The sequence below is a fragment of the Nomascus leucogenys genome, chromosome 24 (genome assembly GCF_006542625.1).
Source record: "Nomascus leucogenys isolate Asia chromosome 24, Asia_NLE_v1, whole genome shotgun sequence".
Taxonomy (NCBI): domain Eukaryota; kingdom Metazoa; phylum Chordata; class Mammalia; order Primates; family Hylobatidae; genus Nomascus; species Nomascus leucogenys.
The window spans coordinates 21666216-21684700 of record NC_044404.1 but is presented as its reverse complement, the minus strand read 5'-3'; the positions used below and the strand labels follow the sequence as shown (position 1 = coordinate 21684700).

The 18485-nt window shown below is 54.5% G+C and overlaps 1 protein-coding gene across 14 annotated transcripts in view; it reads left to right on the top strand.

The window, feature by feature from the left end:
• The window catches only part of RAP1GAP (RAP1 GTPase activating protein), a 73367-nt gene that overhangs the window by 26963 nt on the left and 27919 nt on the right, over positions 1–18485 (top strand). For all 14 annotated transcript variants that reach the window (XR_004028408.1, XR_004028407.1, XR_004028406.1 and 11 more), the window contains one exon: positions 16325–16418. Coding sequence is in view for 6 of the 14 variants with exons in the window: in XM_030805227.1 (XP_030661087.1) it covers positions 16325–16418 (94 nt within the window). In the remaining 8 variants the exon portion in view is untranslated. The remainder of the gene's footprint in view (positions 1–16324; positions 16419–18485) is intronic.

Genomic DNA, 18485 nt, shown 5'->3' with positions numbered 1-18485 from the left:
TCCCTGCAGGCCCCACTGGGACTTCTGTGGGCTACGCTGGAAGGCTCTGAACCCCCGAGCCACCAAGGGAAGAGGCCTGCTAGGGTGCCAGTCGCCCATCCTCCTCCCTGCTCCAAGGAGCTGCTGTGTGAGACTGAGTCAGTCCGCAGCTCAGGGAGGCCCTGACTGTGCTCTCAGTGCAGGGCTGTGGAAGCCCTGGAGCCAGAGTCTGGGCTGGGACTGCAGATGCTCTCTCGGCCACCAGCTGGCTGGGTGACTTCTCTGGATCTCAGTTTCCTCACCTGTAAAATGAGGGCAATAAAAGTACTACCTGGAAGATTGGTGTGGGGATTAAATGAGATAATGGGTGCCAAGGCCTGAAACCAGGGCCTGGCACAGAGCACGTACTCCATCGATGCCAGCTATTGCGGTTACTGCTGTCATCGTGGTCATGGTTACCTGCTGCGCCTGCAGTGGGCGCGGAATTACGCTTGGTGTGTAGACTCTGTCCTCTGGAAGCTTGCTGCCTGCCAGGGGGTGACCTACCTGCCTACACGTAACTGTACACCCTAGCCATGGGCACTGGCCTTAGGCACTGGCCCTGAGAACACTGGCTTTAGAGTCTGATGGGCCTGGTGCCAGGTCCTGGCCGGTGACCTTGAGGAGTCCCTCACCTTGCTGAGCCTTGGCTCGCTCCTTTGTGCAGTGGGGGTGTTCATGGCCCCTGCCTCGTGGTGAGTGAAAGGCAGCAAGGAGGTGCTTTTAAAGGGCCAGCCGGTGTAACAATGCAGCTGTTTCTGACCCCATGCTGCAGGAGGGAAGAAACACGTGCCTTGGACCCAAGTGACCTAGAGAAACATCACCCTCCCTCTTGGAGGCTCATTTTCACAGCTATGAAATGGGAAGATTGGCTGTGATACACTCTGATGTGCTGGGGTTCTAGTGGAGTTAGCTTGTCCCTAAGTTTGACCTGGTCCAGCTGTTTGCTGTGTGACATTGGGCTAGAGACTTAACCTCTCTGAACCTCAGTTTCCATGCCTGCAAACGGGCAATGTTCACCTCATGGGCTCTTTCAAGGCTTCCATTAGCCATTCGTTAATTCAACAAATACTTACGGAGTTCCTACCACATGCCAGGTGACTAGTCTAAGAATTGGGGATGCAGCAGTGAACCTGACAGACACGGTCCCTGCTTCACACACGTTATCCTCCAGTGCAGGAGACAGACAGCTAAGGTAGCTTCAGATGGGTAATGTGTAGTACAGATAGGGTGGGTGCAAGGCCTGGCTTTGCCATGGGTATCAGGGAGGGGCCTCTCTGAGGCCTGAACGGGAAGGAGCTGGCTGTGGGAAGGGTAATCCAGGCAGAGGGCAGAGAAAGTGTAAAGGATTAGGGGCAGGAATAGGACTCCTTCCCCCACCCCAAAGCTGGAACATTCCAGATCATCTTCTGGCAGCAGGTGGAGGTGGCTGAGAAGGCAGAGAGGCTGGAAGCCCATTTCTTTCAGATCAGGAGATGCTCCCCAGTCAGGTGTGGTGGCTCATGCCTGTAATCCTAGCACTCTGGGGAGGCCAAGGCGGGTGGATCACCTGAGGTCAGGAGTTTGAGACCAGCCTGGCCAACATGGTGAAACCCTATCTTTACTAAAAATACAAAAAAAAAAAAAATTAGCTGGGGGTGGTGCATGCCTGTGATCCCAGCTACTCAGGAGGCTGAGGCAGGAGAATCTCTTGAACCCGGGAGGTGGAGATTACCAGGAGCCGAGATCACACCACTGCACTCCAGCCTGGCCGACAGAGCAAGACTCCATCCCACACACACACACAAAATAACTGCTGCCCACAAGGCAGGCCCTGTGGGGTGGTGGGGAGTGTGGGCAGCCATGGAAGACCAGGCTTGGCTTGAGTCTCAAGTGAGCTGGGCTGTGCAGGCAGGAGGCTGGGCTCCAACCTGTAGGAGCAGGCAGGAGTGGAGCTCACTGCAGGGCGGAGCCAGGCCTCCAGCCTGGAGCCCACCTGACTGGACCTACCTGGTGCAAAGACCCTGGACCTATTTTAGTGGGGAGCAAGGGAACTGGTGCTTGTTCTCCCTCACCCCAGCCAGCCTGGGCACTGGCCCCAGGTTGCCTTGGCCTTTCCCAGCCCACCTGCCTGCAGGCCGAGGAAAGGTTCTTTGAGATGACCCATTACATGTACACACACACGTATTTCCCTACTCACACTCATAGACTTGACCCTTGTAGAGACAGCTTCATCATGAACATAGAGGCACAGACATACACATTCATTCATGCAGCAGATCAGACCCAAACAGACCCAGGCATGACCTGAAGAAACCCCATTTCTAGCAGGAGAGACTGACAGTGGCTTAATGGTCACACCATGAAATGTGCAAATGCAACAGGTAAGTCCATGAAGGCCCAGGACAGGCTTCTGGGAAAGCTGGTCGGGTTGGGAGCAGCTTCTCCTGATCTGGGGAGGGGGCTCTGGAAGACTGAATACAGACAGAGCACCTGAAATGTGATCCAGGCGGAGGGGAAGGGGGTCACAGGCAGGGGGCACAGCATGTGCAGTGGCCTGGAGGTGGGAAGGAGCACCTCGGGTTTGAGGAGCGGAAAGGAGTCTGGGGAAGGAGGAAAGAGGCCCTGGACGAGGCCAGAGACAGTGGGCGGGTGGGAGGGGGGCCGGGGATGGGGAGCAGACACGCAGGGCCTCGTGGGCCACGTGAGGCGGGCGTCTGGATCCTGCTCGCAGCGGGAAGCCATTGGGGCCTTCTAGGCAGGTGGGTGGTGTGATCAGATCCAAACATGCGACACAAGCGCTTTCCCTCCCACACCCATTCACGCTCCTGCTGGGGCCTCCCATCTCCATTCTCACCCACAGAGTCACACACACCCTCTCTCACCACCAGGCAGAGCTGCGGAACACCCGGTGCCGACTCCCAGGAAAAGTGTCAGACAGCTGCCCCGCCCACCGGCTGAGTCTGTGAGGCAGGGCCCTCTGGTCCAGCCAGGGTGGATCCTTGCTCACTCCACATCCGCACAGATGTGCCCGTGCCCCCTGCCCGCCCCCACACGGGTGAGGTCATAACTCTCCTCTCCACGTGCAAGGTGGCTTCTAGCTTAGGGGGTACTTTCACATGCGTTCTCTCATTTAATGCTCTCAGCAGCCCTGCAGGGAGAAATTCTCAACACCATTTTATAGCCGAGGAAACAGAGGCTCAGAGAGGTGAAGGGACTCTCCCTAGGCCACACAGCTAGAGCTTGGCACAGGCAGGATTTGAACTCAGGTCCGTCTGACTTCCAGGTCTTGTTCTCTGGCCCATCCAGACTCAGACACACTCAGGTGTGATTGTCACCTTTCCAGGCTGTCACTGAGAAGGTGACAAGTGACCTTCAATGCCAAATCCATCCACAAACAGGTTGATCAACACAGAAAGTTATTTAGAGCTCTAGGGAAGGGCCTGGGCTAGCACGTGCCCACCTGCCTGGTGACCCTGAGGCTTCTGGGGGTAGTGCCAGGGGTGGGGCTGGGCACCTGCCAGCCTGGGGCAGCTCAGGGCGTGGAGCCCGCGCTAGGAGCAGAGCCTACATTTGCATTTACAAATGAGGTAGACAGCTCTGTCCCCACACATGCTAACCCGGCTGGCCTGGCTTGCAGGACGTGACAGCTGAAGTCCCAGGGCACACTCCTGGGCCCAGCTGCCTGGGCCACTTCTGTGCTGCCTCTGCTCTTCCCTGACCCTCGGAGCAGGTTGTCTAATGCCTAATGTAGGGGAAAGAGTGTGGGCTTGGGAGCCAGCCAGAATGGGGGTACAACCCAGCTCTGTGATGCCTGGCTCGGGGACATTGGTCATGGTGTTTAGTCTCTTTTCGTGTCAGCTTCTCCCCCTTGGAATAAGGGGTGAGTCATACCTCCCTCTCAAGGTGATGGAAAAGGGTAAAGCAGTCGGGTGCTCAGTGAGCTGAGTCATAGTGAGTGCTCAGCTCTCTAAAATCTTTAATTTTTTTCTGATTACACAAATACGAAGTGTTCATTATAGACATCCAAACCGTGCAGAAAAGTATTTGCCACAGAAGGCAGAAGTTCCTAGTGGTCCTGCTTCTCAGAGATAAGCCATGTAAACTTTCTTTTTGTTTTTATTTTTGTTTAAAGAGAGAGAGGATGGACAGACAGACACAGCCCAACTGGGCTTCATCCCACTCAAAATTCTGAGGGCTGTTGGGCCTCAGGGTCCCATATGCAGCCAGCCCCTTTTCTCTCTCTCTCTTTTTTTTTTTTTTTTTGAGACAGTCTTGCTCTGTCGCCCAGGCTGGAGTGCGGTGGTGCAATCTTGGTTCAGTGCAACCTCTGCCTCCTGGGTTCAAGCGATTCTCCTGCCTCAGCCTCTTGAGTAGCTGGGATTACAAGCGTGCACTACCATGTCTGGCTAATTTTGTATTTTTAATAGAGACGGGGTTTCACCATGTTGGTCAGGCTGGTCTGAAACTCCTGACCTCAAGTGATCCACCTGACTTGGCCTCCCGAATTGCTGAGATTATAGGTGTGAGCCACCACACCCGGCCTTTTTTTTTTTTTTTTTAATAGGATCTTGCTCTGTTACTCAGGCTGAAGTACAGTGGTGCAATGTTGACCCACTGCAGCCTCAACCTCTCAGGCTCAATCAGTCTTCCCACCTCAGCCTCCTGAGTAGCTGAGACTACAGGCATGCACCACCATACCCGGCTAATTTTTGTGGTTTTTTTTTTTTTTTGATAGAGATGGGGTTTTGCTATGTTGCCCAGGATGGTCTTGAACTCCTGGCTTCAAGAGATCTGCCTGCCTTGGCCTCCCAAAGTGCTAGGATTACAGGCATGAACCACCACTCCCGGCCAGCCATGTAAACTTTGACATGTAATTTTAAATTTTTACAAATGAGATTTTTGTTGTGTGCAGCCCGCTTTATTCACTTAACAATATGCCTCAAACCCCCTTTTCCATCAAGACTAAAGACCTTTGTCATTGCTGTATAGTATTCCATGGTTTGATATATTTAACTAATCTCCTTGTAATGGACATTGAAGTGGTGTCCAGATGTTTGCGGTTGCAAACCCTGCTTCGTGACTGTTTTTTGTTCATATATCTTTATGCATTTGTGTTATATTTCTGGAGAATAAATGCCTAGAAATGGGGTTGCTGGACCAAAGAATATGCACATTTTAACTTCCATTGCCTCTGCCCTGTCACAGGGATCTTAGAGTCATCAAGAGGCAAAGAATTCCAGATTTGGGGCTGGGTACAGTGGCTCACTCCTGTAATTCCAGCACTTTGGGAGGCTGAGGTGGGTGGATCACTTGGATCCAGGAGTTCAGACCAGCCTGGGCAACATGGTGAAACCCTGTCTCTACAAAAAAAAAAAATTAGCCAGATGTGGTGGCATGCACCTGTGGTCCCAGCTACTTGGGAGGCTGGGGTGGGAGGCTCACTGGAGCCCAGGAGGCAGAAGTTGGAATGAGCTGAGATCTCACCACTGCACTCCACCCTGGGCGACAAAGTGAGACCCTGCCCCTACCCACCACCAAAAAAAAAAAAAAAAAAGAATTTCAAATGTGGGGGGCTCCTTGAGGTCCTCTAGTCAAACCCCCCACCACTCCTCCCGTTCCCACACCTTCAGATCTCCCTGGCAGCACCTCTGAGAAGCTCACTCTGCCTTTGCTTGATGCAGAGCTCAGTACCTTACATGGCAGGTTGCTCAGGTTGCTTTCCCTTCCTCCCTCCTTCCCTCCCTCCCTCCCTCCCTTCCTTCCTTCCCTCCTTCCTTCCTTCCCTCCTTCCTTCCTTCTTTCCTTCCTTTTCCCTCCTCCTCCTTCTTCCTTTCTCTTTCTTTTTTTTCTTCTTTCTGTCTTTCTTTCCTTTCTTTCTTTCTCTTTCTCTCTCTTTCTCTTTCTTTCTTTCCTTTCTTTCTCTCTCTTTCTTTCTTTCTTTCTTTCTTTCTTTCTTTCTTTCTTTCTTTTCTTTCTTTTCTTTCTTTCTTTCTCATTTGAGATGGAATTTTGCTCTTGTTGCCCAGGCTGGAGTGCAATGGCATGATCTTGGCTCATTGCAACCTCCGTCTCCCGGGTTCAAGTGATTCTCCTGCCTCAGCCTCCCAGGTAGCTGGGATTACAGGCGTGTGCCACCACACCCGGCTAATTTTTGTATTTTTAGTAGAGATGGGGTTTCTACATATTGGTCAGGCTGGTCTCAAACTCCCGACCTCAGGTGATCCGCCTGCCTCGGCCTCCCAGAGTGCTGGGATTATAGGCATGAGCCACCGTGCCCTGCCTAGGTTGCTTTACTCTTGGGCAGCTGTGTTTGTCCCATCGTTTCTACCTTCTCACAACTTCCACCTAGGAGTCTTGTCTCAGTCCTCAGGCACCTACAGAGGAAGGAAGAAAGGAAGGAAGAGAAGGGAAGACCAAGAAATGCTCATGGTGAATGTTAAGCACTTTACACCAATGAACTCATTTAACCCTCAGAGGTCAGCACTGCTATCCCCATTTTATAGATGAGGAAGCTGAGGTTCATAGTGGTTAAGTAACTTGTCCAAGGTCACACAGCTGTTATGTGGCAGAGTTAGGATTCGCACTCAAGGATCTGGCTCCAGAGCCCACACTGACGCTACACTGCCTCTCCAGGCAGGAGCCTGTAATTTATTGAGCACCTACTGTGTCCTCAGCTCTAGGCTAGTCGGGTTGTCCATATAATACCTAATTTATTCCACACAACAATCCTGCAGAGTTGGTGTTACTCTCCCATTTTGTAGCTGAGGAAACTGAGGCTCAGAGAAAAGAAGCGACTTAGAAGAGTCTAAGGTCCCCTCCACTGGGAAAGCCCTCCTCCAGGGCTCTGCTTCCACCCAATCCTCGGTGGACCCAGTTTCCACTTTCTCATCCTCCCATTCGCCCTCTGTAGCATGGGAGAGCCGGCCTGAGACCCAATTTTTAGTAGAGAAACTGAGGCTTGGAGAGGTTATGGTGACTTAATCCTGCACACACTGTGATCTAGGGGCAGAGCTAGGGCTTCTCCATGTCACCTTTGGTTAGGAGATGGTGACTTTGTCTATCCCCGTGGGGGTTTCGCCTTGGCCTGGGTGGTCACCCCGCCTGGGGAGTTGTAAGAGGCAGGGACTTCTGCTCACCAGACTGGCCTGCAGCCTATGAGACAGCAACCCCAGCCCCCGCTAGGGCTGGTGCAGAGCGGGAGGGAAGGATTAAGCAAGGCCTCAGTGCTGGGGGGCTCACTGTCTAGGCAGTGAAGCCAGAGGCGCCTCAGGAACAGTCCAGGCAGGTATCTCTGGGGCTCTGCTTTGAGACTGGGGAGGCCTGGTTCACCCCACTCTGATCCCAGCACCCAGCACGATTGTCCGGTCCAGAGCAGACCTCAGGACATGTGTTCTGAATGAATGACTGAGCAGAGGAATGAAGGGCAGATGGGGGAGTGGGTGGATGACCGAGTGGGTGAGTGAGCAAAGGAATGCCTGGAGCTCAGAGAAGGGAGACCCCCTGGGCTGCAGAGGCTGGGGAGGGACAACGAGGTCAATGTAGGGAGTGAGGAGAGACAGAAAGCGTAGGCGGCTGTAATGCTGTGTATGGGCTGACGGGTGCTGGGAAGGTCGCCCTGGCCCAGCCTTGCCCATCAGTGGGAGCTGTGTCCTGCGTGGACGTGGGCAAGGGGCAGAGCAGCTAGGGCTGAGCTTCGGGGTAGAAGCTTGGAAGTCACGATCTCCATCCAGGCTCCAGTTTTCTTCCAGGCAGAATGGAGATAACGTTAGTGCTCTGTGTTCCTCAGGAGGCTGTTGAGAGGGTTGATGGCAAAGGCAGTTTGTAAACTGTAAAGCGCCAGGCTGGGGAAGCAGATGATGTTGTTGCCCAGCAGGAAGAGGCCCTGTGGCCGGGTCGTCTCAGAGTCACTCCTCCTCCTTACCCCAGTGCAGGGCAGGAGTCAGTCCACACTGAAGTCCACGGGGGAGTGGGAACGGTCAGGTTTTGGCCACAGTGGGGCTTGGGCCACCTGAGCAAGGGAGACAGATGCTGGATAGACAGCAGGTAAATGGGTGGCCTGGTTCCCAGGTGCTGTGCCCTGGGCAGGGACCGGTCCCGTGACCACCTCTCTAGGCTGCCAACCTGTTATTTGTTCAGGAGGCCTCTGCCTGACCCAACTCCGGGATCCGGGTGTCTTGGCATGCGGCCAGCATGGGGCGAGGGTGGCGGCCCCATGTGCCACCTTCCTGCCCATCCCTCTGCCCAGCTTGGGGCCTGAGTCCCCCACCTACACCCCCAGGGGGACCCTGCCAGCTCTGTCACTTGGTAGCTGTTAAGGTCCTTGGCCCATCATAAACCTCACTAAACCTCTGCCTCCTTATCTCTGAAATGGGTGAAGATAGCACCCTGAGGTCAGGGTTGTTGTCATAAGGATTGAATGACATCACAGCGCCCGCATGGCAAACAGTCCCCCTGCCCTTCCCCTACCCCATCCCCACGCTCCCTCTAGAGTCCTGGGAGAGGTCAATGGTGCCCAGGGAAAGGGGACGCAGGAGCCTCCCGTGCCTGTGCCTGTCTGCTTAGGCTCCTGGTGGGCTGGGGAAGAGGGAGCCAGCCTCCCCAGACCTAGCTTTGGAAACCTGCTCAACTGGCTGCCCTGGCCACCTTCCCTGGCACCTTGGCAGGGACAGGGGCAAGCCAAGGGGAGGGCAGTGCTGGCTGGTTGAGCTCAGAAAACAATGGGCCTCTGTGGCCCCCCACCCCGGGAGGGGGCAGTTCTGGGGCAGCCACTTGGTTCTGGTTTCAGGAGATTCGAGTCCCCTCAGACCCGATGCCCAGGGCTAGGAGACCCTGCTCTTGCAGCCCCCCAACCCTCATCCAAAGGAGCCTCTCTCAGGGTTGCCCTCCACAGCCCCCTTCTCACTGGGAGGTCTGTGCCCTTGTCCTCATCCTCCACCCCACATGGGTGGTAGAACTTGGTAGAACCAGGTTGATCTCCTGGAAACCAGGAAGACCCCAGGGAACTGGACCTAGGCCTCCCTCTCCTGACTTCTGATGACCAGTGCTGGACTGGCCGGAACCAGAAATTCTTCTCTGCCCTGTGTTCATTGGCTCCCTGAACTCCTCCCCTGCCCTCCCAGACCACCCCCTCTTTCCGTGTCCGGTCTCCCAGCCTGTGTGCAGTGGGTGGCTGTCCTCAGGGTGGGCTCCTCCTGCTCTTGCTCCAGGCACTGTCACCTGTCCAGATCCCCATTCCCCTGCTCCCGGTCCCAGCCTTCTTGCCTCGATGGTCCTGTACCACCTGCCCTGGCCACCAGAGTTTCACCTGGTTAAGTTGAATTTCAAAGCACCAATGGTTCACTAGGCAGAAAAGCAGGAGAAGGCACCCCCAGCAGAGGGGGGATGCCTGTGAACACGGTGGCTGGTTAGGAAAGCTGCCTGCAGCCTGGTGAGGTTAGGACAGAGCCAGGACAGGCGGCTGGGGCAGGACAGGAAAGGGGAGTATGAGGTTGAAGCTGGAGGGAGTCAGCAGGGGCTGGACCCACTGGGAGACCACCATCCAGGGCAGCTATCTCTGGGGGGCCAAAGGGCCAAGCCCACCACCCAGGACAGCCCCACCACACTTCTGGTGCCCTGAAAGGGCTGGGCTCTCCAGGAGAGTGGCCAATAATAATAATTACAAGCACTTTATAGCAACTCTATGAGGTGGGTACGTTATCTCTCATTTTGCAGATGAGAGAAAAAGACAGGACCCTCTCACCACCCCTCCAGCTGGTTAACAGTTGAAAATCACCCCAGGAAGGCATCTGGCCACCTGTGCTTGGTCTCCCCCTCTGCCCAACCATTCCTGGGTCTGACCTTGATGTTTTGTTGATCTGTTTCCATTGTAGAGACGGGGTCTTGCTCTGTCACCAGGGCTGGAATGCAGTGGCACCATCATGGCTCCCTGTAGCCTGGAACTTCTGGCTCAAGTGATCCTCCCACCTCAGCCTCCTGAGTGCCTGAGACTATAGGTGTGAGCCACTGCAGTGGGCTGGTTTTTAAATTTTTTTGTAAAGATGAGGTCTCACGTTGCTGCCTAGGCTGGTCTCGAACCCCTGGCTTCAAGTGTTCCTCCCACCTCAGCCTACCAAAGTACTGGGATTACAGGCATGAACCACTGAGCCTGGGCTGACCCTGCTGTTTTGCAGAGTGTGGAACTCCCTGGAGATCTGCCCGCCCTGGACTGGTGGAAGGCCTGTGTTCTTATCCCTGATCTGCTGCCCAAGGCCTTACTGGCTGACTTTGAGGTCGTGTTTTCACCTCTCCAAGCCTCAGTTTGCCCTTCTGGGAACTGGGGATCCTAGTGACTGCCTTATCTCCACTCCAGTTCCGGTGAGAGTCCCAGGAGTGAGCAGATAAAGAAGGCTTTTGAAAAGTACAAAGAGCTGCACTCACGATGGTGCTATTATTATTGTTACCTCGATGCAGAGATAAGGGAGGGGAAGGAGGTGCAGTGACAGTTGCCAAGAAACCCGGGAACTGTCAGCAGCGGCTTCCGGCCGGGCCCATCCCACTCAGGAGCTGGGCCCTTCCCCCACACCCTTGCTTCACCCTTTCCCTGGAAAAGATGGGTGCTCTCCCCGAGAGGGAGAGATAGCCGCCACACAGACACAGGGGCTGAAGGTGACCCCGGAATGTGTCTGGCCCAGACTCCAGGTTGGCTCCAGCTTTCCATGTGACCTTGGGCGAGTCACCTCCTCTCTGGCTGCTCCCATTTCGTGTGTCAGAGGAGGCAGCGGGCAGGTGTCCAGGCCAGACAGGGCAGAGCTGGAGCTGGGCCTAGGGAAGGCGCTTGGCGGTGGCTGCAGGAGCCAGGGCCGTGATGGGAGGTCACTGGGGCAGGAGGCCAGGTGACGGGACTGAGGGCCTGGGCTGAGGACAGTGGGATGCACGCTGTGGAAGGGACGCTGGGCTGGAGTCACACCTCAGCCCTGCCCTTTCCTGGTGTGCGACCTGGGGCTTGTCAATGGACCTCTCTGAGCCTCAGTTTTCTCATCTGGATAAAAGGTTTATATCTCATCTGGATTTTTTGTTTGTTTGTTTTTTGTTTTTGTTTTTGTTTTTGTTTTTGAGACAGAGTTTTGCTCTTGTTGCCCAGGCTGGAGTGCAATGGCGTGATCTCAGCTCACTGCAACCTCCGCCTCCTGGGTTCAAGCGATTCTCCCGCCGCAGCCTCCCAAGTAGCTAGGATTACAGGCGCGTGGGACTACTCTCAGCTAATTTTTGTATTTTTAGTAGAGACGGGGTTTCGCCACGTAGGCCAGGCTGGTCTCGAACTCCTGACCTCAGGTGATCCACCCGCCTCAGCCTCCCAAAGTGCTGGGATTACAGGTGTGAGCCACTGTGCACAGCCTCATCTGGATTTTTAATAAGTTGCTGTGGCACTCGAATGAGACAATGCCAGTGTAAGCTCCAGGGTGCTGCGCAGATGTGACCACGGTCATGGCAAGGGGAAGGAGGAGAGGGGAGTGTGCCCCATGTCCCGGTATGCTCTGGGCTCCTCGCAGCTGCTGCCGCCTAGGAGGAATGCAAAGCATTTTAAGCTGAGCCAGGCCAGTGAGTTGGGAGGTTTTTGGAGAAGGGATAGAGACCAGGGGGACCTCAATGATGTAAACTGAATGGAGAAGACCAGAAGGAGACCAGGGTGGGATAGGAGAGAGAAGGGGAGGGACAGAGAGGTTCGGGTTCATGAAGTGGGAGGAAACGACCACATTGTGGGTGGTCTGCAGAGGCCAGAGGAAGAAGGGGATTGGAGGGGTGCTGGGAAAGGTGGGGCAGCGATGGGCCCGCTGGTGAGGAAGGCTGAGCAGAGAAGGGCAGAGGGCTGGTGAGGAGGGAAGAGGCTTTCATTTATTGCTTCAAAAGTGTTTACTGGGGCCAGGTGCAGTGACTTATGCCTGTAATCCTAGTGCTTTGGGAGGCCAAGGTGGGAGGCTCACTTGAGGCCAGGAGTTCCAGACCAGCCTGGGCAACACAGCAAGACACCCGTCTCAACAACAACAACAAAAAAACACATTTTTTAATTAGCCAAGCACACACCTGTAGTCCTAGCTACTAGGAGGTCAAGGGGGAAGGATCACTTGAGCCCAGTAGTTCAAGGCTGCAGTGAGCCATGATCATGCCACTGCACTCCAGCTTGGGTGACAGAGCAAGACCCCATTTCTTAACAACAACAAAAGGCCAGGGGCAGTGGTTCATCCCTGCGATTGCAGCACTTTGGGAGGCTGAGGTGGGAGGATCGCTTGAGCCCAGAAGTTCCAGACCAGCCTGGGTAACACAGAGAGACCTCATCTCTACTCAAATTAGCTGGGCATGGTGGTGCCTGTAGTCCCAGCAACTTGGGAGGCTGAGGAGGGAGGATGGCTTGAGCCTAGGAGTTTAAGGCTGCAGTGAGCTTTGATCATGCCACTGCACACCAGCCTGGGCAGCAAGAGCAAGATCCTGTGTCAAAAAAAAAAAGAAAAGAAAAAAGTATTTATTGACCAACAGCTATTTACTAAGTGTCAGTGTGGTGTAATGTTAAGGGCACCGCAGCCAGATGATGGGGGAAGTCAAATCTTCAGACTTTCATTTACTGTGTGTGACCTTGGACAAGTTACTTAACCTCTCCGTGTCTCAGTTCCCTCTTTTGAAAAATGCAAATTAAATGAGTTAATACAATAAAGTAGAGCAGAGCCTGCACATAGTAAGCTCTGTATCAGCTGTGTCTGCCGTTGCTGTTGTTACTATTACCTTTCCAACTTGACTTGAGGTGCTGGGTCGTGTTCCTGAGCTGGAAGTTGTAAGGCTCTGTGGGGGGAGTCCACAGGATTGGACATACATGTTATAAAGTTCAGATCCTGGGCTCTGAAGTCAACAAACCTGTGTCCAAATGCCTGCCCTTCCTCATTGCTTGTGTGACCTTAGGCAAGTTAACGCACCTTTCTGAGCTTCGTGTGGAAAGCAGGCAGTTTCTGAACATCTGCCTCATTGGGGAGCTGTGAGGATTAAATTAGATTATGCAAGACACCCGGTAGGACGTAGCTTTCTCATTCCTGTCCCTCTTCTACCCCTTCAGGTCTGGGGATGGATAGGCAGGCAGTGCCCAGAGCCTCCAGTTTCCTTCTCTGTCCCCATCCTGGAGCCCCTCCCTTCCCCTGCCCCTTCCGGCCTCAGCAGTGGCTTTTTAGGTGGAGTTGCCTTCGGGGGACAGGACTCTGGCCAACCAGGAACTGGAGAGCCAAGGGCCCTGGGATGGGGTCCCAGGTGGAAGCCAGAGCACCCTGGCCTTCAGAGGCCACTCTGGTTCTGCACCCACATGAGCAATCCTGAGTGAAATGGATACCTACACATGGGGAGACTGAGTCAGAGAGGGTTCTGGAAGGGGGTTTGTCAGGGACTGCTGCATGGCTATCATATGAGCCTAGGGAAAGACAGAAGGGCACCGCTGGACTAGCCTGATCACAAGCAACAGCCACCACTGGGCAGCCACAGCCGCACCCAGCACTCCAGCTTTACCCAGCTTCAACCCCAGAACTTCCTGACCCCCAGGCAGCCTCTGCCCTCCGCCCCACTGCAGGATCCCTGCTTCTTCAAGGGCATGTACTTTAAATTCCAGCTCCATCCCCCATTCGCTAGGGGAAGTGGCTTCACCTCCCTGAGCTTCAGTTTCTCCATCTGTGAAAATGCAGAGAAATTCTTCCTGCACAGTAGTTGGGGGAGAGTATATGCTTGACACAGTCCCAGTCACATAGTAGGTGTCACCAAAGAGTCCCCATGGGAGCCTCAGTGGAATTGCCTGGAAGCCACCCTCCCTCCCTTCCTTCCTTCCCTCCCTTTTATTTTATTTTTTCTGAGGCGGAGTCTCCCTCTGGAGCCCAGGCTGGAGTGCAGTGGTGTGATCTCAGCTCACTGTAACCTCTGCCTGCCAGGTTCAAGCAATTCTCCTGCCTCAGCCTCCCGAGTAGCTGGGGTTATAGGTGCCCACCACTGCACCCAGCTAATTTTTGTGTTTTTTTATTTGAGATGGAGTCCTGCTGTGTCGCCAGGCTGGAGCGCAGTGGCGCAATCTCAACTCACTGCAACCTCCGCCTCCTGGGTTCAAGCGATTCTCCTGCCTCAGCCTCCCGAGCAGCTGGGATTATAGGCATGCGCCACCACGCCCAGCTAATTTTTGTATTTTTAGTAGAGACGGGGTTTCACCATGTTGGCCGGGATGTTCTCAGGATCTCTTGACCTCATGATCTGCCCACCTCAGCCTCCCAAAGTGCTGGGATTACAGGCGTGAGCCACCACGCCCCGCCTGTATTTTTTTTTTTTTTTAGTGGAGATGGGGTTTCACCATATTGGCCATGGTTGGTCAGGCTGGTCTCGAACTCCTGACCTCAGGTGATCCGCCCGCCTTGGCCTCCCAAAGTGCTGGGATTACAGGCATGAGCCATCGCACCCAGCCTGCCTGTAACTATCTCTATGGAACCCTCTTTAGTCCCCACCCTCCCACTCCAGACTCTCCCCATGTCATTGTACCCTGCAATATGCGGGAACCTGTGCGTAGGGACATTCCTTTGCTCACAACCCTTCAGTGACTCCCAACCTTCATTCATTCATTCAGTCATTCAACAAATAGTGAAACTTGGGGAGCCAGAGTTTACCATGAACAAATGATGTGAAAGTATTCATTGAGGGAATTTCCGTGAGCTGCCTAGGCTCTGCGATGAATGTTTCTGGAAACTGAGGCTGAGAGAGGCTGTGTCACTAACCCAAGCTCACCTAGCCAGTCAGTGTCTGAGACTATCTCCTCCACACTGATGCCACGGGCTTGAAATGCCACTGCCACCATATCTGTCCTTTTGGGTCAAGCACTGCCCAGTGCAGACCCCTCTTGTAAGATGCCATCACTCCTGGGAGGTGGAGAGGCCTCTAGTGCATAAGTGGGGCTGTGGATGGTTCCTCTGGGTCATTTCTCCTGCTGGAGTAGCTGGGCTGCGTGGAATTAGAAGGGAGGCTCAGACCGGGTGCAGTGGCTCACACCTGTAATCTCAGCACTTTGGGAGGCCGAGGCGGGCAGATCACCTGAGGTCGGGAGTTCGAGACCAGCCTGACCAACATGGAGAAACCCCGTCTCTACTAAAAATACAAAATTAGCCAGGCATGGTGGCGCATGCCTGCAATCCTAGCTATTCAGGAGGCTGAGGCAGGAGAATCGCTCGAACTCGGGAGGCAGAGGTTGCAGTGAGCTGAGATCAAGCCATTTTCACGCCAGCCTGGGGAACAAGAGCGAAACTCCGTCACAAAAAAAAAAAAAGAAGAAGAAGGGAGGCTCAGAGCTTTCTCAGTCTTCTTCCTGGGCCAGACTTTTTCAGGTCCTTCCCCTCTTGGGGTGTGGCAGCCCCGGCTCTGCCTGACTCAAGCCTGCTTTAGGCCACCAGCGATCATCTGAGTCACCCTCGAGGGACCAGCCTCTCTTGATGGGACCTGAGCAGAGGTGCAGCCACGTCAGGGTGGCCCGAGGCAGCAGCGGAAGCCAGGCCTGCTTGCCCAGCCCCAGGTCCCCTGGATCCCGGGAACCACTGGGCATTTCCTCTCCCTGCCCCAGAGGTGGCCTCAGCAGGCTTTTTAGGGTGACAGGAGCTGACTTCACCCTCGCCAGACCTGCTTTCTTTCCTCAGGGAAGGGTGTGGTGTGGGCAGAGAGTCCGGGCTTAGAGTCAGGCAGGTCTCACGCAGATGCTAGCTTTGCTGCCGGCCAGCCGTGTGACCTCTGTGCACAGCTGGGTCCTATCCGTAAAGTGGGAATACCAGTGTGGTGAGGAGGCCATGCCCTGGAACGAGGCCTGGAACGAGGGCTCAGCACAGGGCCTGGCATGTAGTAGGCCCAATGAGTGTCAGTTATGGTCACTGTCATTCCTAATAGTGGTAGCCCTGGTAGCCTCTCAGTGCCAAGGCAGCTATTCCCAGAGGCTCAGGGAGGGGTCCATTGTAGAGGCAGGGGCACCCTGCTTAGTCCAGAAAGCTCGCCCTCCACAGCAACCCTCAGTGCCCCTGCCTCAGTCTACTCATCTTCAGAGTAGGTCCCTGCTTGGCTGGAGGCCTAATGGAGAGCTTGGGGAGAGACCCTGGCCACGTCTCTGATCTCCAGGGAAGGAGAGCCTGTGTGGCAGGCCTGCTCATGAAGCCCCTCCCCTCCCTCCTCTGGGGAACCCATGACCCTCTCCTCCATGAAATCTATCCTCCCTCACATCCCCCAGCTCTGAGAGTGACTCTCCCAGAGTTCCCAGATTTCCTGGCTTGGGGCTTTCCCTGACCTCAGACTCTTTCTCTTCCAGGAGGAGTGATGGGCAGAACCAGCACTTCCCTCAGGCACTAGACCTGTCACGAGTGAACTTAGTTCCCTCCTATACTCCTTCACTCTACCCTAAGGTAAGTGTCCCCCTCCATACCTATGGCCCATGGTCTGCCCCCTACCTCCGACACATGCCCAGGGCTGGGAAAGGCCCAAGAATGACTTTTGGGCAAAGGTAAAATGTTCAGGCAGATGCTGATGGGGTTTAGCTCCTAAGGGGTTGCCACTCCTGAGCCCTGGGTGAGGCTGGTGCAGTCACAAAGGTTGAACCTGGGTCTGTAGACTGTTGCGGGGAGGGTCTTAGGGCGAATCTAAGCAAAACATCTGGGAATAAACCAGCCCCCCCAGCTTCATCTCCACAATCAACGTCACCATCAGTCTCCTCATCTGTAAACCAGGTGCAGTGAGAGGACCCACTTCACAGGGTCATTGTGAAGATTATTGCAAAGTACAGACAGGGCGGCCCAGGCACAGCATCCGGCACAGAGCAAGAGCCCTGTCAACGAGCCTCTATCATTATCGTTAAAATCAAATGTTTGCCCAGTACCTGCTTCATGCCAAGCCTTGTGCTGGGTGCCAAGGGACCAGAAACCAATCTGATACAGATCCTGCTGTCAAGGAGCCACAGTCCAGTAAAGCAATAGATAACAACGTATGCAGGACATCAAATAGCAGAAATAACCTCTAATATTTATTGAGACTTATTGTGTGCCAAGTGAGTGCTTAATGCTTTATTTGCAGTATTTCATCTCGTCCTTGAACTATGTGATAGCTACTATAATCAGTCCCATTTTGCAGATGAGAAAATTGAGGCTCAGAGAGGTTCAGTCACTTGCCCAAAGTCACTCAGGTTGGATGTGGTGGGGCCACGACTAGATGCAAGCTGTCTGACCAGAGGGCCTGGTGTTAGGGCCTCTCTGATGTGGGGGTGATAAGCTCTCACTTTTGCAGTACTTTTTGCAGTTTCTAAAGCACACCCACAGACATCATGCCACCTGGTCCTTTTAGTAAACCTTGGGTAGTAGGCATTCTCTAGTTGAGGATGCAGGAGATCAGAGAAGTGAAGTGGTCTTCCCAAGGTCACACAGCCAGAAAACAGCAGAGGCAAAATCCACCAGGCTCCCTCCCGAGAGCTCTGGCCTGGAACAAAGGCCAGGCACCTTGCCTAGGCTGGGAGGGCAGATGGCCAAGGAATGGTGTCCATGTGTGGGACCACCACCTCCATGGGGGTCCCACGTGGGGCTGCTGGGAGCAGCAGCAGGAGATTCCTGAGACTGACTCCTGTTTTCTCTGTCTGGGCAACAGCCCAAGACTGGGGCATGTGGATCCGGGGCTTGGCAGGAAGGGAGAGACTCAATGGCAGCCCTCACTTGACAGCTGGGTTCATGAATGAAGCTCCCAGTCCCTCTTCCCCTGAGCATCTCAGGAGGAGCCCTGGGTTCTCACCAAGGGCTGTGTGCTCTCGGACCACAGCTTCCCCTCCCTGGGCCTCAGTCTTCCCATCAGGAGACGAGAGAGACAGCAGCCCATAGCCCTGGGCCCTGCCTGCTAGACAGCCTGGGGTTGGCCTTCTCGGATTATTGAAAAGCTGCCTCCCCTCGGGCTTCCTGGCTTCCACCCAGTCTGGCTAGAAGCCTCCGTTTGTGCCAACACAGCTCAGACAGCGGGCTCTGAACCTCCCCTTCCCGACAGCCCACCCCCACCTCAGAATCAAGAGTCTGTGGATCATCCTCCTTTGACAGGAGAGGAAACCAGGGGCTAGAGAGACTGAATGATTCATCTGGGGTCTCCAGCAAGCAAGTACTGGGCTGAGGGAACACAGGCCTGTGACATATTCTCCATTCCCCTCCCCCGGTGCCCCTAGCTCTGTGCACATTTATAATATTGATGGCATCCATCTGAAGGGCAGGTGACCTTCCTCTGCCAGTGGGCAAATCCCTACCCCTCTCTGGGCCTCAGTTTCCTCATCTGTAAAACAGGTGACAGTTTCTTCTCTACCTGCCTTGCCAGTTTGCAGTTGGGTGAAAGTACTTTGGAAAGTAGAAATTAGGAAGCTGAGCTCTTATCAGCATCATTACATTCCCAGGGCTGGACAGGGCACCCAGAAGGGACATTCTCCTCCCTTCTGGCCCCACATTTGTACA